Source organism: Arvicanthis niloticus, chromosome 13 (genome assembly GCF_011762505.2).
Source record: "Arvicanthis niloticus isolate mArvNil1 chromosome 13, mArvNil1.pat.X, whole genome shotgun sequence".
NCBI classification, from domain to species: Eukaryota; Metazoa; Chordata; class Mammalia; order Rodentia; family Muridae; genus Arvicanthis; species Arvicanthis niloticus.
The window spans coordinates 58,272,239-58,294,365 of NC_047670.1; the positions used below are offsets into that span (position 1 = coordinate 58,272,239).

Genomic DNA, 22,127 nt, shown 5'->3' on the forward strand with positions numbered 1-22,127 from the left:
GCCCAGAAAGGGGTGCTTTCCTACCCCCCTCTCTTTCTTTCTTTCTTTCTTTCTTTCTTTCTTTCTTTCTTTCTTCTTTCTTTTGAGACAAAGTTTATGTAATAGCCTTGCCTGTCCTAGACTCGCATTGTAGACCAGGCTGGCCTCTGACTTACAGAGATATACGTGCCTCTGCCTCCTGCCACCACGTCCCACCTAAAATAGGTGCCCTCTGATCCTACAGTGAAGCCACTGTCCCCACCAACCTCACAGAGGGACAGGGAAGATGTATGAGAGGGTGGCTGACACCTATGAGGAAACTTCTGAATAGCAAAACAAGGTAGCCTGCCACAGGCTCCCCCTCTGTGGACTCTGTTCTCCTCAATGCTGCCCCACCCCACAGAGCAAGCCTAAATAACTGTCCAGGGTATCTACTCCATGATGACCAAAATGGAGGGCCTTTCAAAATGTCCTATCATGGGAAAGGTCAGCCACAAAGAACTGCTGAACCTCAGGGCTCATCTTCCATAGATAAACATGGGACTCGACCCAAACTCTCTCCCCATAGTGTGGGCTTCTTTGTAAGAAATTCCCAGACAGGGTTTCCCTTTGCCCAAAATATTTCCATCTAACATTGTCTAGCAGGTAAGGGCTCCTCTTTATTCATTTTATTTTAAAAATGTTTAAGTGTATTTGTATCTTTGTGCATATGGATGTGTGTGGGCACTCGTGTGAAAATTACGAGGGCCTGGGTTCGAATCCTCAGCATCCACATAAAAGCCAGGTGTGGCAGTGCACATCTGTGAGCTAGCACCAAGGCGGCGTGGGGTGGTGGTGGTGGTGGTGGTGGGCTGCAGTGTGTGGAGTAGTTCAGATAGTCTGGTTGAATTGTGAGCTCCAGTTTCAGTGAGAGACTCTGTCTCAAAAACTAAGGTAGAGAGCGACAGAGAGAGACACCACATATTGATCACTGACTGGCACATGTACTCACAGAGACACATGGAAACCCAAACACAGATACATATGAATATATGTACATACACACACACACATCCACACCAGTCAAGATGGTGTATGACTTTAATTCCAGCAGCTGCATAGTGATACCCTATCTTTTATAAGAGCTCTAAAGCCTTTTGGGGTGGTATACACCTACAGTCTCAGCTATCTAGAGGCTACGGTGGAACTGGATGAGCCCAGAAGTTGAAAGTAAGGCTGGACAAACTAGTAAGATCCCTAATGCCTTCCTTCCAAGAGGTAAAATAAAGAGTTCCAAAACACTCCTGATCTGAACAAGGAAGGCACTCGGTGCCCTCCACTGGCACTGTGGGTCTAGTGAATGACCAGCCACCTGCCAGCCCCACCTCAAGTCACTGCTCAGTCCAGCCCTCCCTCTCAGGGCTCAGTGGGAGGAAGAAGCTTTCCGAGTGCCTTACTTTTCTATCTCGGTAACAAAACACCATGACCGCAGTGGTGGCGCACGCCTTTAATCCCAGCACTTGGGAGGCAGAGGCAGGTGGATTTTTGAGTTTGAGGCCAGCCTGGTCTACAGAGTGAGTTCCAGGATAGCCAGGGCTACACAGAGGAACCCTATCTCGAAAAAAAAACAAAAACAAAAACAAACACCATGACCATGGTGATTCATAAAACAAAGCATTCATTCAACTGGGGGCTCATGGTCCTAGAGGGTTAGAGAGCATGGCCATTGTCGTAGATAGGCAGGCAGACAGGCAGGCAGGCAGACAGGCAGGCAGGCAGACAGGCAGACAAGCAGGCAGGCAGGCAGGCAGCAGGCAGGCAGGCAGGCAGGCAGGCAGGCAGATAGGCAGGCAGGCAGATAGGCAGGCAGACAGGCAGGCAGGCAGGCAGGCAGGCAGCATGCATGCATGCATGCAGGCAGGCTGCTGGTGCAGTAGCTGAGAGAGCTCACATCTCGCTCACAAGCATGATACAAAGAGAGCCAGAGCCAGAGAGAGCCAGCTAACTGGACTCTGGCTTTTGCCATGCCAGCCAAAGAGGAAGATACAGATGCCAGACAGTTGGCCAAGAGAAAACAAAGACCTAGCAAACACATCTCAGGGAAAGGCCTAAATGAAGTGGTTCAATGTTTAGGCCAAGTCCAATAAACCGGTCCTGATGGACGAAGCTGCAGGTGACAAACTCTGAGGAAGCTCCCAGCCAAAAGCTTTTTCCACCACCCTGGCTCTTAGAGACTGACTTGTCACCAGTCCCTGGCCTGGCCAACCCTTCAGAGGGTCCTTAGTTAACTGGTTTCAAGCACTGGGCTTGGGTCATTCTTGTCTTTAAAAAGATTTACTTATTTTATGTATGTGAGTACACTGTCACACTCTTCAGACACACCAGAGGAGGGCATTGGATCCCATTACAGATGGTTGTGAGCCACCATGTGGGTGCTGGGAATTGAACTCAGGACCTCTGGAGGAGGAGTCAGTGCTCTTAACCACTGAGCCACCTCTCCAGCCCTGAGGTTAGGTTATTTATACAGGGTCACAAAAGGTGGAGATGCCTCATCAGGCTTAAACTGACTACATAATTTGGAAGACACAAATCACAGCTCTGCGATCTTACCAGTAAAAATTCCAATCTTCATTTTCTGTCACTTGGATCCACCCTCTCTTCTCAAAGTTGTTGATTAGTACCGACTTCTCAATGTCAGTGACCCACTTCACCCTTCCTGCCATGATCCTGGAAGAGACCCACATCCTTACACTCGGAAACTTCACCACGGACCAACGGCCCCCTCCCTCCACAACCAAGGGGATCCCCTAGCCATCATGCAAAGTAAACATATACCCACCCTCTGCCCCACAACTGCTGGCGATGTCTAGAGAGATCACGTGTATGGGGCAAGAAGAGACACTTCAGGCATCTAGTATGGGAGATCAGGGACACTGGTCAACAGTCCACATGCAGACAGGCCTCCAGCACTCCATACATGTCCAGCCCCTAGGTCAACCAATGATAAATGGGTTAAGAACAGTCACCCACGAACATCCAATGGTGCCCGTATCAGGAACCACAGGAGAGGCATGAGGGCTAAAAGAGCAGAAGGGGCTCTGTTCAGAGCGGGGGGGGGGGGGGGGGGAGGCTGTTCTAAGAAGTGGACCCCTGAACTGACCTGTGATAAAGTTGCAATCGTTTGCACATCCTGGCCTGGGCATCTTCATCTCTGTCCAGCACGGCCTGTCTGCTTGCCTCCCCTTTACCCTTTACCTCTCTCATTCTTTTTGTTTGTTTGTTTGGTTGGTTTTTTTAGAACAGGGTCTCCCTGTATAGCCTTGGCTGTCCTAGAACTCATTCTGTATTCCTGGCTGGTATTGAACTCACAGAGACCCACCTGCCTCTGCGTCCCAAGTGCTGGGATTAAAGGCATGCACCACCCCTACCCAGCTACCTGTCTTGTTCTAATCATACTCTTAAAAAATGTTGTAAGATTTATTTTTACTTTATATGTATGGGCATGGCCACTCACAGAATGCCAGGTGCCTGCCCGTCCTCATCCTGCTGAGAAGGAAGGGAGCCTGAGCCTTGGGAGGCCAGAGCTTCAGACTGACCCCCATTCCTGCTCTTCATATACATACATTCTCTGTCCCCCGCCTGCCATGGCACTGTTAGCACTTACCATAGGTCCTTCTGCAACTCCTGGAGTGCCCAGAATCTCTCAGCGTCACTGACAAAAACACAAGCGATACAGAACTGACAGGTGACACAATTTTGGAGCAAACCTTGACCAAATAAGTAGACACCTGGGGATGGCATCTTGGTTTACAAATGTGCACAGAGCAGGCTCTTAAATCATAAGGTTTTTGGAGTAGCCAGTCATGGTAGGTCACATGTTCTCCTAACACACAGAGGGAAGAGGTAGAAGATCCTATGCAAGTTCGAGGTTAGCCTGGTCTCTGTCAGATCCAGGCCAGCCAGGGCTGTTGAGTGAGACCCTGTCTCAAAAGAAAATACAACCAGGTGCCTTCAATCCCAGTATTCAAGAGGCAGAGGCAGATGGGACACAATGAGTTTGAGGCTAGCCTGGTCTACATAGTGAATTCCAGGACAGCCAGATCTACACAGTGAGACCCTATCAAAAAACAAACTAAACAACAACAACAACAAAAAACCCCAGAAACCCTCTGTGGTCACTGCATACACATATGCCCATACACTCACAGAGGCAGACATGCACAAATAATAAAAATGAATTCTTAAAACATTTGTAGCCGGGCAGTGGTGGAACATGCCTTTAATCCCAGCACTTGGGAGACAGAGGCAGGTGGATTTCTGAGTTTGAGGCCAGCCTGGTCTACAGAGTGAGTTCCAGGACAGCCAGGGCTACACAGAGAAACTCTCTCGAAAAACCTAAAAAACAAAACAAAACAAAACAAAAAAAACCCAAACAAACAAAAAACATTTGCACATCATGAAAACTTAACCAAGACAAAGTCATCTGAGGTGACCAACCTCAGCCAGTCAGTCTACTGATCATTTACAGAAGACAATATGCCACCCACCTGCCCCAGGTGACTGGGTACAGCCTTCACAAAAGGGAGAACATGATTTCCCATGGCCATTCAGAGCCTGGATTTTAATCTACCCACTCAGCAATGACAGTCACTTGGCACAGCCGAGAGCTGACTGCAATGATCCAGTCCCAGAGACCATGACAGACACATAGGGCAATCTCCCTTACTGTGACAGTGAGATGGCTCAGCAGTTAAGAGCATTGACTGCTCTTTCAGAGGTCCTGAGTTCAATTCCCAGCAACCACATGGTGGCTCATGACCATCTACAAAGGAATCTGATGCCCTCTTCTGGTGTGCAGGTGTACATGCAGACAGAACATTCATGCATTTAAAAAATACACAAACAAATAAATTTTTAAAATAAACAACAAAAAAATACAACACTGTGACAAAGCTTGGGTGTGATCCTAAAGGGGACAAATCAGGTATCCGCTGTGTCCCAGAAGACCCTAAGTCCATACAAAACCCCCATAGCCCCATAGCTCTGCTGGATAAACACACGGGCCTGATAGCTGTCTCAGTGTGACCCAGCTGGTTCTTGGACATCCACATCAGGTGAAGCCATCATATCTTAAGCTCCTGGGCCATGGTACCAATGGTAAAACCAGTAGTCTGCTCTGGACCTGCAAGGCCAGCCTGGCCCTACCTGTGCCAGTACCTCCTACCTGTGCCATCACCTCGGAACCCTGTCTCCCACCTTCTTCCACTAAACTGAATGTCTGGAGCCTGTGTTCTTCCCATAGATCTGGCCCCTCCTCAAATGTCAACTCCCAAGAGTAGCTTTTCCTGACAGCCTGTCTTCAAATCTCCAGACAGTGCCACAGACACTATAGAGCGGCCTCCCACTGTCCACAGAGAATGCACTCCAAGACCCTGCTTGATGCCTGAAATTCTACATAAACTGTGTTTCTTCCCATCCATGCATCCGTGACAAGCTTGCACATCTCCACTTAAGGAAACAAACAGCCAGGATTGCCACTCCTACACTTTGGGGCCCACTACTATGGGTAAAAGCACTGCGAGAGCTCAAGACAAAGAAGAATTACTGTTTCAGGCAGGACCAGGCACCTCAAGGTTGATACTTCAGAATAGTAATCACAATGATGGACCACTTACAACTTAGTAACCATTTATTTCTTGGGGCTGCAGAGATGGCTCAGTGGTTAAGAGCACTGGAAGCTCTTGTACCCACACTGCGGCTGGAAACTGTAACTTTGTATCAGAGAATCTGACCCTGTTCTGGCCTCCACATGCACTACCAGCACCTGGTACACAAGCCACCCGTAAGCAAAAATACCCATTATTTTAAAAAGAACTAACTGTTTACTTCTAGAATCTTCTGAACTGAAATCATAGAAGGCAAAGCAATGGATACGGGGAGTTACTATGTTTTCTCTGTGACGTGCACGTTGTATGTTGGCTTAGCCTGGCTCTTACTCTTGGTATGACTGGCTCATGAACCATTACCAGCATCATAGCATCCCACGGAACTAGACAGAAAAAAACGGACTTTTGAGACTGGGGTGTAGCTGATTGGTAGAGCACTTGCCTGGCTTACAGGAGGCTCTGGGATTCATCCCCAGCACAAGGAAAGAAAAGGGAAAAGGGAAGCCAGGGAGGAAGGGAAGAGACAGAGGAGGAAGTAAGATTGGTTCTTGCCTTCACCCACCAATGATGTTCTAGTCAGATTCTTTGGAGGAGTACCCAGGGAGCTGTCTGATGATTCTCACACATGCTCGATTTTGAAATCCACTTGTCTTCCTCATGTATGTCTCTACACAGACATGTCAGCACAGGACTACCAGCATGCCATACCTCCTGCCAAATCCCCAGCCCCAAAATAGTGTCTAGCAACAGTAGGTACTTAGTAAGTACCTGATGAATTGTGCCAGGCCTGGTGGTGCCATGCCTTTAATCCCAGCACTGGAGAGGCAGAGACAGGCTAATCTCCATGAGTTCCGGGATACCATGGTCTACCTTGTGAACTCCAGGACTACACAGAGAAACCCTATCTCAAAACAACAACCAAAAATAAATAAATAAATAAATAAATTGGTTGGCAGGATGGCCAAGCAAGTGTCTTGCAAGTTTGGTGATGTGAGTATGATTCCTGGAAGGCACATAAAGGTGAAAACCAAATTACCCCCTGACATCCATATGTACTGCAAGTGTGCCTACATACACATAATGATAAAAAATTAAATAAATGATAAATAATAAAAAAAAATACATGGAGTCCTGCATGGTGGCACAGTCTTGACATCCCAATGCTTGGGAAACAGAGGCAGGAGGATTAGAAATTTAAGGTCATCCTCAGCTACATAGGGAGTTCCAGGCCAGCCTGGGCTACATGAAACCCTGTCTCATAAAACTACAAAATAAATTCCCTCTGTATAGGACCAGATAAGTGCTTCTCTGGCCAATCAGTGAATGAGAGGACGTCCAGCCCTATAGGGTTGAAAGACCAGCAACAATCGCCCATAAAGACTTGGATTTCTAGGAACATGCAGAATGCAACTCGGGGAAAGACAAGCAGCTCAGAACACTTGCCTGTTGGAGTACTCCGAAGAGCTTCAACGCCTGCTGTGATCACAGCCCAGACAGGAGTCAAGACAGCCTTCCTAGGAACAGCAAGCAGATGAGAACTCACCAGAGTCCCATCACACTTCTGTGTCCAGCCTCAGAAAGCAAGAGCCCTGCTCCCCTCACTTTGACATTCTTACAAATCATTGTCAGTGAAATCCCAGCACCGCCAGGATTCCCAGTACCTATATTCTTTTCCAACAAGCTTTCAATGAAAGGGAAAAATGGTATCTCTAAGAAAATAAGAGCTACACGGATGGAGAGATGGCTCAGCTATAAGAGCCGGTCCTGCTCTTGCAGAGGACCTAAGTTTGGTTCCCAGCACTCAGCTCACAACCTTCTGATGGAACTCCAGCTCCAGGGGGCTCCCATACGCCCCCTTCTGGCGTCCACCAGCACTTGCACTCATGTGCACACACCCACACCAAGACACAAACATATATGCATAATTAAAAAATAAATAAGGAAGAATACTTAAATAAAATAGTATATACTACTGCACATCCGTGACCTGCATTCCTCTTCACACCACTGTAGGTTGCCAGTGTCATGACCTAAGGTGGCTGTCTAGCAGCATCTCCAATTCACTGAGAGCAGAGCAGGGCTTCTTTTTGTGCTGTCATATGACATCACTGTATTATGCTCATTAAATGTTTCCCAAACAAAGCCTGCGTTACCAACTCCAACTTGGTTTGCAGGGATATACTTCCTGCATCCAGTTGGGGACTGAGTCCCTGCAACCCCCTCCCCCCCCCCCCCCCGCCCGGCTCCACAGAGGACCACAACTCCTAGACCCCCCCCCCTCCTAACAAAGAGGGCAACAGCTCGGGTCGGTGTAGTCTTGCAGAGCAATTGGTGCGGCCTTGAGCCACACGCACAGGTGCGGCGCCCCCAACACCCCCACAACAGATGCCACCTCAAACAATACAGACTGCGGATGCACTGAAAGCCTACCTAGACTAGCCCGTAAGAAAGATAACGATGCAATTACAGCAATCGGAAGGCACAAGGCAAGTCCCAGGAGATCAGCAGAGGAAACGACACTGAGCAGCGGAGACACTCAGGATAGCAGGAGCTAAACGGCCCGGTCCCTCCACCGGCGCGCCCGCCCGCGCGTGCGCAATCTCCACGCGCGGCCACGCCCACGGCGCACAGGACCCCGCCCGGCCTCTCTACTGCAACCAGTCAGGCCCAGAGCACTCCACTTCCGGAGAGGTGTCCTAGCAACCGAGAACGCGACTACCGGCGGCCCTACTACTTCCTGATTTTTTTTTTTTTTTTTTCTGTCCACAGTGGTGACACCTTCTTCTCTGCCTCAGTTTTCTTTTTTTTTTCCTGCGAGTTATCCACCGCTTAGAGGCTAGAAAGCGCAGGGTATCTTATCCACGCAGTCTTCAGGGCACAGAAATGAGAGTTGTAAAGGCGCTTTCCGCCAAGCCTTATAACCTCAGTTCGAGCCCTGGGACCTACCTACGTGATGGAAGGAGAGAACAGTCACCTACCTACAAGTAGTCTTTTTATCTCCACTCGTGTGTCACGTTGAACGCACCCCACGCCCACACACAATAAATGTTATTAAAAAATAATGGATCTGGAAAAATGGTTCAGAGGTTTAAAGCGTGCTGTGTTGTTGCATGGGATCCAACTTCTGTTCCTAACACCCATGCCAGGCTCCTCTCTTCATCTGAAGGCTGCTAGCAGAATAGTTACTTCTAGGCAGCTAGGACTAGGGTATTAAATCCCACACCCTCAGTGACACACCAACTCCAACAAGGCCACCCCTCCTGATAGAGCCACTCCCTGGCCCAAGCATATACAAACCATCACAATCGTGTTTCTGAAGTTATAGTGTAATGTGAAGATTTTGTTCAGCATGTAGTGGTGACGAGGAGCCCTCCCAAAGGATTTGAAGCATTCTTCCAAACAGTATGCTTTATGTGTGCTGAGCTGTTGTGCCTGTGTGTGCATGCCTGTGGGGACCAGAGGCCATTTTCAGGTGTCTTTCCTAAGACACGGGCTGTAGTTTCTAAGCGGAGCACCACAAAAGGCGCTGAGCCATAACGCCCTCAAAGCGGCAGCAGGCCCCTCCTTCCCGGAGGTCTCTCCTATGGCTGCCACAGTACACTGTCCCACAAGAGCTGTCCAAAATGACGGCTCCTGTCAAAATGGTGTCACCACAACATCTTCTCAGCCTGCTGCTGTCCCAGGAGCTGCGGGAGCTGTCCACGATGGTGCACCACTGCCTTCCCCGCTTCAGCGGGAGCTGCCCCTCAAAGTGACATCCACGATGACACACCTTTCCTGCCTCAGCCTACTGCCTGCATGAGGAGCTGTCCACGGTGGCAACACCTTTTCCCCTGCATCAGCCTACAGCTTTCATGAAGCACCACAGCAGGAGCTGTTCCACAGGAGCGGACCACAGTAGCAGCACCTCTTCTCCAGCCTCCCCACCTCCCTAACATCCCCACAGAGGTGGCACCTCAGCAAAAAACTGGTTGCAGCCGGGAAGGACTTTCCACCTTAACCCATGGGTCAATGGAGGGAAAAGAAGGTGAAAAAAAGCCACCACTGCCCGGCTTGCAGTGATTGATTGAGAATCACTGTTCTTGATCAATTCTTTTGCTGAGTTTTGTTCCTTTCGAAAAATCTCCAGCTTTCCTGAAAGCAGATGTTCCCTGAGCAGGAAAACCCACCAAACCCTAAGCATCGCACAAAAACCCAATCTCTGAAGCAGAAACCCACCAATCCCTGAACAGGAAAACCCACCAATCCCCGAACAGGAAAACCCACCAATCCCTGAGCTCTCTCAAGCTCAGGACTTGAAATCCCACCAGTCTTCACTCTGGAAATCTCTGCCCTGAGAAGTTCTACCTCCTCAGAAATCCTGTATAAGCACTGCCCCTTTGTCTCGTTCCCTACTGTCTGCTCCCAGGAGCAGAGGACAGCCATCCCTGGATCTCTCTCCCCCTCCCCTGGACCCTCCAATAAATCTCATGAGATTTTCTGCCTGGTGTGACTCTTCAGAAGAAGCCATGAAGAAAATGTACATATTTGATATGTGACCCCCTCCCAAAGCAGTCATGATACACAGGTTAAGAACATCTGCTTTCAGGAAAGCTGGAGATTTTGAGAAAGGTACAAAACTCAGCGAAGGAACTGAGCAAGAGCAGTGATTATGCCGGGCGGTGGTGGCGCACGCCTTTAGTCCCAGCACTAGGGAGGCGGCAGCAGGCAGATCTGACTTTAAGGCCAGCCTGATCTATAGAGTGAGTTCCAGGACAGCCAGGGCTACATAGAGAAATCCTGTGTTGAAAAACAAAGAAACAGACTAAATAAATAAATAAAAAGAAAAATAGGGCATAGTGACTTGTAATCCCATAGTTAGGGGAGAGAGTGTGTCTTAGGGTTTTATTGTTGTGAACAGACACCATGACCAAGACAACTTTTTTTTTTTTGAGACAGGTTTTCTCTGTGTAGTTCTGGCTGTCCTGAAACTCACTCTGCAGACCAGGCTGGCCTTGAACTCAGAAATCTGCCTGCCTCTGCCTCCCAAGTGCTGGGATTACAGGCACGAGCCACCACTGCCCAGCGACCAAGGCAACTCTTATAAGGACAACATTTACTTGGGGCTGGCTGACAGTTTCAGAAGTTCACTCTATTATCATCATGGCAGGAAGCATGGCAGCCTGCAGGCAGACGTGGTGCTGGAGGAGCTGAGAGTTCTACCTCTTGGTCCAAAGGCAACCAGGAAAGACTCCCCTCTATAGGCAGCCAGGAATATCTCTTCTTCACTGGGTGGTGCTTGAGTATAGGACCTCAAAGCCCACCCCCATAGTGACTCACTTCCTTCAACAAGGCCACATCTACTCCAAAAGAACCACACCTCCTAATAATGCTACTTCCCACGGGCCAAGCATATTCAAACCACCACAGACAGGCAGGTCCCTGGGGCTTGCTAGCTAGCCAGTCTCCCTACTTGGTAGTTTGGGGCAGGGAAACCATAACAACAAAATGATAATGAAGATGGTGGTGGTGATGGTGGTGGTGGTGGTGGTGTGGTGGTGGTGGTGGTGGTGGTGGTATTGTGCTGGGCACAATGGCTCACAAGCACTGGCCTGAGCAACCTCGACTGACTGACTTATTGACTGACTAACTGACTAAATAAATAAATAAGAAGCTGAATCTGAAGTTCAATGGATAGAGTGCTCACTTGGCATGTATAATGTCTGGGGTTCAATCCCTAGTATTAAGTAAAATGGAACACGGCCCATGGGTGATGCATGCTTACAAGCCCAGTATCTGAGAGGTAGAAGCTGGAGGCTTAGATGTTAAAGATCAAGTGGGCAGTGATGGTGTATGCCTTTAAGCCCAGCACTCAGGAGACAGAGGCAGGAGAATCTCTGTGAGTTCAAGGTCAGCCTGAGTTCCAGGACAGCCAAGGCTACACAGAGAAACACTGTCTCAAAAAACAATGACAAAGACAAAAAAAAAGTTCAAGGTCATCCTTGGCTATTTAACTGAGCTTGAGGATAGCCTGGGCTACATGAGACCCTCTCTCAAAAGCCGCAAAAAAGAACAGGAGAGATGGTTTGGACTCTCACTTTTTAAACCATGAACATGCAAATAGGTACTATAGTAATATCTTAATTATATATGATTGGGGGGCCTTGAGACAGGGTTTCTCTGTGTAGCCCTGGCTGTCCTGGAACTCACTCTGTAGACCAGGCTGGCCTCGAACTCAGAAATCTGCCTGCCTCTGCCTCCCAAGTGCTGTGATTAAAAGCGTGCGCCACCACTGCCCAGCATGATTTTCTATTTTTAAGATATTTATTTACTTTTGAGCAAGATGATCCTGCTACGTCACTCTGGCTGGCCTGGAATTCTCTATATAGATGAGCTCATGGTGATCCACCTGCCTCTGTCTCCTAAGTGCTGCGACTAAAGGCATGTGCCACTAGACTTGGCTAAATATATCTGATTTTTTAAAATTATCTGAATTGTTCCTCAGACTTTTAAAGCCGTCTTGAAGAATGAGGCTCTCTCATGCTGTTAAGACGTCGAAACCAGGGAATCCAGAACAGACCCACTTTTGGATTTGGCTTTCTGCCCAGCGGCCATCTGCTTTTAAGTCTGTGCCACGACTAGAAAGCTAGACATCGTTCCCAACAAACAAAAACACCGAGAAATTCTTGGAAGATCCAAAAATGGACGAGTGTAGATGTCCCGATTTAAAAGTGAATACAAACACACACACACACACACACACACACACAAACAACCCAATACGGTCTTCGTGTAAGTCCTTGATATTAACCCCCTACCCTGCCCTGCCCCAGTGTGGAAGGGGCCATGGGAAAGTGGGTAGATAGAAAGTCACTTGCTGAAAGGGTCTCCTGAGGGAGCTATAGGTATGTCAGGTGTGTAGACAGAAGCCATCAGAGAGGTTAGTAGCCCGCCTGATGCTTTAAGGCAGTGGTTCTCAACCTTCCTAACTCTGCAACCCTTTAATACAGCTCTTCGTGTCATGGTGACCCCCAACCATCACATTATTTTTGCTGCTACTTGATAACTGTGATTTGCTACTGATATGAGTAACAATGTAAATATCTGATATGCAGGATATCTGCTATGTGACGCCTTTGAAGGGTCCTTCGCCCCTATAGGGGCTGCAGCCCACAACTTTGAGAAAGGCATGATATTCATCAAAAGACTTGAGCAAGATGCTAGGCAGTGGTGGCACACACCTCTAATCCCAGCACTTGGGAGGCAGAGGCAGGCAGATCTCTGAGCCAGCCTGGTCTACAGAGACAGTTCCAGGACAGCCAGGGCTACACAGAGAAACCCTGTCTTAAACAAACACAAATAGAAACCAAAAAGAGCAGAGAGTGTAATTAGCACACTGGACAGGATCAGGCCACCTGCCAAAGCCTGCCTGTCACCTGCTTTTCATGGCTCAGGCCTGGCTCTTACTTTTTGCAGTCAGTTTATTGATAAAGGTGAGAGACCAAATCTTTTAAGTTCAGACTCCAGTTCAGAGATCCTGACCCAAGTTTGAACTCAAAGCCTGTACCTAGTATTAGTTTCCAAGTTACCCCCCCCCCAACAAAACCTGAGCTCCAGTTTCTAGGCTAACCCCAAGAAGCTATGTCTCCAGCCTAATCTCCCCCAACAAATCCAGCATTTCCAGGTTAATTCCCAACAAGCCCTGGCCTGATGACCACCAATGCAGAGGGAAGCAGAAGTTAAGTTTATGGTTTGACTCCCAGCACCAGCCAATTAGGTTAAGGGCCATAGTAGCTCTTCTATTAGATAGATAACTTACCAGGCTAGAAACACTTGCCCCTTGCTTGCCATTTTCTATAAAACCTTGCCCCGTAAGTGTTTGGGGCTCTTCTCCACCAAAACTGTCCTGCGTGTCAGTGGTGGGCTGAGCCTGAGCTAGCTCAAATAAAGACCCTGATGTGGTTGCATCAGATCAGTTCTTATCTAGTCTTTTGGGGTTCACTGAGACTTCCTTGGCATTACAAAGGAACAAATGATTTTAGTACCAATTAGCTGAATGAGCCCCCCCCCCTTTTTTTCTGGTCTAGATTCATTTCTATGGCTGTGATAAAATACCTTGATCAAAGGCAAGAAAGGGTTTATTTAGCTTATAATTAATTCCCAGTCATGGGAATTAGGGAAGTCACAGCAGAGTTATATCATTAGGGAGTCATTAGGGAAGCCACAGCAGAGTTATATCACATCTACTGTCAGCAGTGGGGAAACTGGGTTTTAAACCTCTTCCACTCTCATCTAGCTGTTTTCAATCTAGCCTAGTTCAGAACCCTGTCAAGGGAATGATGCTGCCCACGGTGGGCTAGGTTTTTTGTTTTTGTTGTTGTTTGTGTTATTGTTGTTGTTGTTGTTTTTCAAAACATGGTTTCTCTATGTAGCATAGCTCTGGCCGCCCTGAATTCACTTTGTAGACCAGGTTGGCCTCCAACTCACAGAGATCTGCCTGCCTCTGCTTCCTGAGTGCTGGGATTAAAGGCATGCACTACCAGGACTGGCCTGGGGTAGGTCTTTTTACATAGGTTAACATCAAGACAGACCTCCACTAATAAACTCACAGGCCAAGCTGTTGTAGAAGATTTCTCCATTGAGGCCCTTTACTCTCAGGTGATTTTAGGCTGTGGAAAAAATTCAAAACTGACCAGCAGGCTTTTGTAAAAAGAAAGTCATTCTTGGGCTAGGTTGTAGCCTAGCAGCAGAGAACATGCTGTTATGAGTTAACAGTTTCCTTAAACAGGAAGGCAAGCAACTCAAAATAGCTTTAGGAAGTCCCTAAAACTAACAGGATTCACTAGGCCCCTCCCTGCCACAGCAAGCGATAAAAGCTGAGAGTCTCCCTCAGAACAGGGAAGCTAAGCTGCAAAGATTTCTGAGACCAGACTGAGAAGAAGCAGAAACCAGGTGAGCTGCCTGGAAGATATTTAGACCAACTGAGGCACCTGGAAAGGACACTCTCCAACCTGTTGAGCTGCCTGCAGGCTGTGTAGTGTCTCCACGTTCCCGGTTTTGTGAGCTGTCACCCACACTGGGTGGGCTTTGGTCATGTAGCTGTCTTTGAGTCATTTCTGCTCCTGTAAGTAACCCCAGTAATTCTCATGGTTCACCAAATGGACTTTCATAGTATCCATACCTTGGTCTGTCAGAGGCTCCCTTTATTGGGTGAATAGCTTAGCATCTCCCCAAAAGTTTTATCATACAACACATGCTTAGCATGTACATACAAAGTGTTGGGCTTAATCTCTGGGGAAACTGTAGTGGTGGTGGGGTTGTCCATTTGTCTTGCTGTAATTCTGCATGACCCACTTGTATTCAATCACTATTACAGTTTTCTTTTTCCCCCAATAAGAAGGCTGTGAGAACAGGCTGGAGAGATGGCTCTTCAGCTAAGAGTATTTCCTGCTCTTGCAGACAGAGGATGGGAATTCAGTTCCCAGTGTCCACGTGGCAACTCACAGCCCTCTGTGAGTTCAGTTCTAGGGGATCAAATGTCCCCTTTTGGTATTGCACGGGCGTAGTGCACACACCTCCGTGCAGACAAGAAACATATATATATATGTTGATGTTGACATATATATTCAAAATAAATACATCTTTTAGAAAAACCAAAATAGAGGATGTTGTGAAAACATGTACCTCATGTGAACAGAAGAGCCTGGAATTGAAACTTTGAGGTCTGACCATTTCTGCCACAGAACCTCCTAACCTTCAGCTTGGGCTCCTGCGCCAGGTTTCTTAAATCCCCACCCCCATGGCCTCCAGGTCCTTGTGCCTTTTCCATTCCTAACTACTGGCCTTTAGCACCACCTAGTGGAATCATTTAATATAATCCGCTCCAGAGACGTCCCTTTGAGGCTCTGACTTCTGTGTTTGCATCCCCATTGTGGAGAGGGATGACTGCATGGCACTCCCAGGCCTTGCTCCGCTGCCTCCTGGAAGATATTCAATAAGCCTTGTCCCGTGGGTGAGGCTTACTGCAGAGGTAAGATGCTGAGGCTCGCTTCAGGGCGATGTGTAGAAAGAAGCACTTGAAGTGGGGGGACACTATCCTAGGATAGGCTGGAGTCCAAAAGTGACCCTGGCCCAGGGACAGCCAGAGAGGCTCAGAATGCTACTGTGGTCCTAACCATGAGGCTAGCAGGTGGGGAACCAGTCCCTGGGAACAAAGGGTACACAGCTACTTGAGGCATGAGTGCGCAAGCGCGGATCCTGTAGCGGTGAGGCTGAGGGACCAAGAGGACATTTCAACCTGGAACGCGCGCTGTAGAATCACCAGTGGGCAGGTCGTCACCTGGCACCCTTCCAGGAACAGCAGCTGAGAGAGCTGCTCCCTCGTGGGGGCTTGACTGTCTATTCCCCGATTCTCTTCCCCCTCCCTCTCTGGTCCGTTTCTACACACACACCCCCAGGGGCTCAGCCCTGCTTCTTCATCGTGTCAAGCTGAGCAGGTGTTCAGCCCGTAAGAAGGAAGGAATGATGACATATCCCGGAGAGCTGCCCTGAAACCTGTAACTAGACAGTACTTCCCTGCGTAACCCTCCTCTAAGATGACATTAGAAAGCCACCATTTGTTATTAATGCAAGAGTAACTTCAAGTAAAGACCTGCCTAGAGCATGTCTCTTCTCCCAAAAGCAAAACCGAGGTTCAAGGTTCAGTTTCCCTACTGAGCCAGGTTGGAAGGTTAGAGACCAGAAACCGGATTTATTCTATCGGACTGGGAAATTTGGCTCCACCCCTCACCTTTTAGCCCCCTCCCCAGTCCACCCCCTGGGGTATTGCCTTCAGGATAGATAGCAGCAGCCAGATAAATCTACCCAAAAGATCTACCCCAAAGCCAGGCCCTGCTCCCCACTTCACCTACAGCCTAGGCCTCTTGTTCTGTTCTGTTTTGTTTTCCATCTTGCCTGGGGGTGGAGCAGTGTAAGCCACAGAGAGCTAGAAGGTACCAGAAGAGAGTTAAGCAGAGTAGGAAGAGGCTCCATAGTCACTGTACTGAGCCTGTAAGCTATCTCTTCCCAGCCTGTCTGGGGCTGTTCCTTTGTGTCCCAGAGAGTCACAATAGAAGACTGAAGGGCTGACTGGCTTCCTATAAGGGGTTCACAGGGATTCCATCAGACTTCCCCAGTCCCAGCATCCCATCCAGGATATATTGAGATCCTCTCTGAGGAAAATATCTCAATCCCAGATCTTCTTTCCTGAACCATGTCCTCCAGGATCCTGGGTCTTGGGCTGTCTTGGGGAAGGGGTTGTGCACTTGGCCTTGTGTGCCGTGGAGCAGACAGACTTTTACCACTATAAGCTGAGGTACATGTCCCTGGCTTATGACAAACTCTGTCCTCCTCCCCCAACCACCCATCTCCTATACTTTTCACACATCCTTCCTGCAGACAGCACCTAAGGCCCTTAGAGACCAGGCAACTGGACAGGTGTCTTTGTCATTTTGCTACTGAGTAAGCCCTGAAACCTGGAACGTGGAACACAGAGAACGAAGCCTTCCACACAGGGCCTCCCCATGGCACTCCGAGCTCCACACCCAAGGCCTGTGGAACATGGAGGAACCAGCCAATGGCTGAGAGGCTGAGTCAGGTACCCAGATCCTCTGAGCTCCATATCGTTAGCCTCGGGACCCATGGGAATCCTTGGCCAGGGGTTCCATTTGAGGTGGCCTCTATTTGACAGGCTGCATCTCTATTTCTTTCAGAACTCTAGTCCAGCCCCCAAAGAAGATGGAGAGTTAAACAAACAACAAACAAACAACACGTGTACTGCTCTTGCAGAGAACCCAGGGTCAGTTCTCAGCACTGACATTATAGCTCCCAACCGTCTGTAACTGCTAAGTTCCAAGGGAGCTAATCTCCTCTTCTGACCTTTGGGGGATAACCAGGCACACACGTTATACATACAGACAAAACACTCATGCACATACAATAAATAAATCTAAAAATAAAGTTGAACGGACTCTGGCCTATACTGGTTGTTGAATTTTCCTTCCAGGTTGCAACTGCTTCCTCTAGATTAGGAATTCCCAGGGGATAAGAGTGACAGGCCTTCCATGAGTCCCCAGAATCACACTGAGGAGGTACAGGGAATGCTCCAGTGAGGGATTGTGATGCTCGGCCCAGGATACGCTTGGCCCAGGGAGTGGCACTCTTAGGAGGTGTGCCTCTGTTGGAGTAGGTGTGGCCCTTAAGACACTCATCCTAGCTGCCTGGAAGCCAGTATTCTGCTAGCAGCCTTCAGATGAGGATGTAGAACTCTCAGCTCCTCCTGCACCATGCCTGTCTGGACACTGCCAGACTCCCACCTTGATGATAATGAACTGAACCTCTGAACCTGTAAGCCAGCCCCAGTAAAATGTTGTCCTTATGAGAGTCGCCTTGGTCATGGTGTCTGTTCATAGCAGTAAAACTTTAAGATGGGGACCTAGAAGTTGGGAACCACTCACTGATAAGTTCAGATGAGGGCTGTGTAAGAAAGCCAAAAACCCCTGTGACATCAACATCCTCACTCTGAAATTAGGCTGTGACATGTTGTGGCAGGATACAGAGAAGAAGAAAGAAAAGTGATTCCCTAGGGCTTTGCAACCATGCTTAGCTCCTGAAGGCAGAAGGCCAGATAGAGCTGGCAGCTTCCAGACTGTCTGGGCCTGTGTTAGTTAGGGTTTCTACTGCTGTTATGTAAGAAAAAAAATGCTTATTTTGCCTTATGACATATGAGCCAACTATCCAGGGAAGTCCATGCCAGAACTCAAGCCAAACCTGGAGGCAGGAGCTGACACAGAGGCCTTGGAGGAGTGCTGCTTACTGGATTGCTCCTCCTGGTTTGCTCAGCCTGCTTTCTCATAGCCCTTAGAATCACCAGCCCAAGGATGGCACTGCCCACAGTGAACTTGGTGCTCACATATTAATCGCCAATCGAGAAAAATGCAACCCGGGCTTGACCACAGGGGAGAATGGGGTATAAAGGCAGAATGGGGGTGGAGAGCAAAGCTGTCTTCATTGCAGTCCTCTTCCTGAGTGCAGATGGAGGAGATCTTCCTCCTCCTGCCACCATGCTCTTCCTGCCTGCTGCCACACCCCCATCTTCATGCCCCACCCCTGACTCTGTCCCTCTGGAACTGTGAGCAACTAGCTGGGCAGTGGTGGCCTTTAATCCCAACAGAGAATGAGCTAGACACAGGTGAGGACAGAAGGAGCCAGAGACTAAGAAGGAGCCAGAAAAGTAGAACAGATTGCCAGGGTTAGGTTGAGGTCAGGCAGAGCCTTCAGAAGCCCTGAGAAGCCAGACTGAAGAGTTTTAAACCAGAACAGCTGAGTTGAACCAGCCAGAGCCCAGGAAGAACTAGGAAGGGGTGAGCGTATTCAGCAGCTCTTCTCAGAGGCTGAAAACATTCTAGGCCTATATTAGATTGTACGGAGACTAGAAGCTTCCAGGACCAGGCCTAGGTTAGCAGACAGAAGCAGCCCTGTAAATGCCTCTGAGATGACAAGGAACAGGAGAATAAAAGTTACATTTACAGGGCTGGCAAGATGGCTCAGCTGATAAGGGCACTGGCTGCTCTTCCAGGGGTCCTGAGTTCAGTTCCCAGCAACCACATGGTGGCTCAGGACCATCTGTAATGGGATCTGATGCCCTCTTCTGGTCTGTCTGACAACAGCTACAGTGTATTTATTTACATAAAACAAATAAATCTATGAAAAAAAAAAAAGTTACATTTACAGAGAATAATTCTACTCTCCAGCGTCTATGCCCATGCCCCTGTACATATGCGCACACCACAGAACATATAATAAAGCTTTATCTACGTTTCTTTTGTACTTCAGGGGAACACAGTAACGTATGAATTTTCCCGGAGGGAAAGACATGCTTGAAGAACTTTAAAGAAAAAAATAGATAATTTCCTGTGTGAGGAAAAGTCCAGATATGTGCTCCCACCCCCGTTCTCTTCATTCTTTGAGGCAGGACTGAGAAAGGAAAGCCCAATGGGCTGGGGATGACAAGCTGGTTCGTGCCTCCTGTGAAACCTTGCCAGTGACCTGCCTGACCTGGTGTTCCTCTGTGACACAGCGATAACAAGGCTGTGAGGCTGGATGAAACAAAAGTCTCTCCATTGTGAGACAGATCCCTGCTTAGGGCCCTGTGTGGATGCAGCAAAGCAAACAGGACCTGCCTTCTTAGACGGAGAGGAGGGAGCTGGGCCCTTCTCAGGATGTCCTGGAAGCAGACATGTGCCCAGCCCTCACTGTTGTGCCTGCCGAAGGTACATGGTGAGTTTCTGGGGCTGTAATTGTTTTTGAGAAAACCTGCTATCACACCGATAAGCTGCCTGTCAAAGGATGTTATTTCTGGATGGGAGGAGATTCCACATGGCTGGGGCTTCTTCCTGTCCGCACCATGTGGATCCCCTGCCTCCCACCAGACCTGACTTGGATGATAACCAGGGGACGTCCACAGCCTGTTGTTCAAGGCCTCCATGATGCTGCAGGGCCAGCTATCTTAGGACCCTGGATTCCTGCAATTGTCTGACAGAGTGGAGATCTGTTCTCCATCCCCTGACAAGCCACACACACCAAAACAGGTTATTTCAGTCACCCCAGCCACTGGCTCTTGGCCTGACATTTGTCTATGTTAAACTGCTATTAAATACCCATGCCACTGGGCTAAGCAAGCTGCATTGTCTGTTTTCAATGACGATTCTTTTTTGTCACCACTGAAGCTGGCCTTTCCCAGAGCATCATGGACTTGGCCAGTCGACTCTCCTGGCAGCTGTCAGTCTGGATCTTGGTGAGCCTCATCTTTCAACGTTTTGAGTCTGATCTGTTATCCTTTGTGGGCTTGGGTTCTATTTTGTATTGATTTTTCATTTCCCTCCCCAAACCTGCACGAACGGCAAACATCTGACTCGGTACATGGTACATGTTGAGTTGTGTACGTGTGCTGAATAACCTCATCTCTGCCACCCAAGAAGCTCTCTCTCTTGTGTCCCCTTTTCACCAACTCCTGTCTCCATTATTTTCCCTTCTGTCCATAGATGACCTTTGTCTTGTTTCAAACTTCATACAAGTGTAACCACGGTACAAAGGAGAGAGATACATGGGTAAGGCCATTGCTAAGTTCAATCCCAGCACCCATGGAAAGATCTGAGCATGTCAGTGCTGGCTTGAACCCCTGTGTTGGGGAGTCAGGGACAGTGAGATCCCTGGGCATGGCTGGCTAGCCCCATTGATGGCTGGCAGGTCCAATAGAAGGTATGCACTCCACAAACCAAGCTATACCCCAACCCCCCATTCTTCGATTTTTGAGGCAGGGGGGTTTCACTATGTAGCCCAGACTGGCCTGAAACTCTCACTCCTCCTGCCTCAGTTTGTAGAATGTGGATTTCAGGGGCCACTGCACCAGACTCTACCAGTATTTGTTAAACAAAGGATCCGAAGACAGCTCAAGGGCAAAACTTGGCCTGAAGTCAGTGTAAGCCGGGCCGTAGATACAAGTGATCATGGGCACAGAAAGCAGCGGGGTTAAGAGGACCCAGAGGTACCTGCGAGCAGCACCTATGGATTAAGGCCCTCAGAGAAGAAAGGGGCAAGTCCCTGAGTTAGGTCCTCTCAGGTAGCAGGGTGCATAGCCTAGTGAGTGGCTCTGGGATGAAACATGGGATCTACATGGTGAAGGAGAGAACTGACCCCTGAGAGTTGACCTCTGACCTTCACACACATATTCCTCTCTCCGACAGAATGAATGAATGCGTGTTTCAAAAGAACATGGGAGGGAAGAGAAGAGCAAGTGCTGAGCCCTGGGGACAGAAGGTGACCAGTGTCTCCATTGTCTCTGCTTTCATTACTTCTTGTGTCTCACCCAATTATTGAGCGCTAACTGGAAGCCCGTGCTCTTACTTAAGTGATTTTGCCCCATTCCCCTTCGTTTGTCTCTAACTTGAGACATGGATTCTCAGCCTGGTGGTGCATGACTGTAATCTGAGCACTAGGGAGGCTGAGGCTGGCAGATCTCTGTGAGTTCCAGGATAGCCAGGGCTACACAGAGAAGCCCTGCTTTGACAGACAAACAAACAAACAAACCCCTCCAAATAATGAATTCTTGCTGTATTGCCCAGAACCCACCCAACCAACTTCCCAGCCTCCCAGTGGCAGGCAGTTCAGGGATGTGGTCACTTGATTAGCCTCCCATTTGATCACCATGTTGCCTTGGGGATCTTGCAGCCTAAATATTTTCACTCACCCCCTCCCTTGAGCCCGTAAGTCCCCATCTGACCTCAAACTGACCTCCTTCCTCCATCTAGTCTACGGAACATTTACTATGTGCCTGGCATTGTGCTTCCAGAGGCCCTTGTACATATCCACAGACCTGTCAGGTCTTTCTGGCCTGTGAGACCCCTTGCCACTGTCTCTCTCTTCTCTCGGTCTCAATTTTCTGCAAATTCATCTGCAAAATGGACTGGCAAAGAGGCTTCAAGGTTT

The 22,127-nt window shown here is 48.6% G+C and overlaps 1 protein-coding gene across 16 annotated transcripts in view; it reads right to left on the reverse strand.

The window, feature by feature from the left end:
* The window catches only part of Ttll1 (TTL family tubulin polyglutamylase complex subunit L1), a 29,507-nt gene extending 21,214 nt beyond the window's left edge, over positions 1-8,293 (reverse strand). The window contains exons 1-6 of one of the 16 annotated variants that reach the window (XM_076911745.1): positions 8,055-8,230; positions 7,068-7,134; positions 6,067-6,083; positions 3,623-3,670; positions 2,798-2,946; positions 2,569-2,685 (exon numbers count right to left, since the gene is read on the reverse strand). In XM_076911745.1, the coding sequence (XP_076767860.1) occupies positions 2,569-2,681 (113 nt within the window). In that variant the 5' untranslated portion in view covers positions 2,682-2,685; positions 2,798-2,946; positions 3,623-3,670; ... (1 more) ...; positions 7,068-7,134; positions 8,055-8,230. Of the gene's footprint in view, positions 1-2,568; positions 2,686-2,797; positions 2,947-3,622; positions 3,671-6,066; positions 6,084-7,067; positions 7,139-8,054 lie in introns of all 16 variants that reach the window. The other 15 variants (XM_076911752.1, XM_076911743.1, XM_034517491.2 and 12 more) reach the window with 15 other exon arrangements.
* Between the last annotated feature and the right edge of the window lie 13,834 nt (positions 8,294-22,127).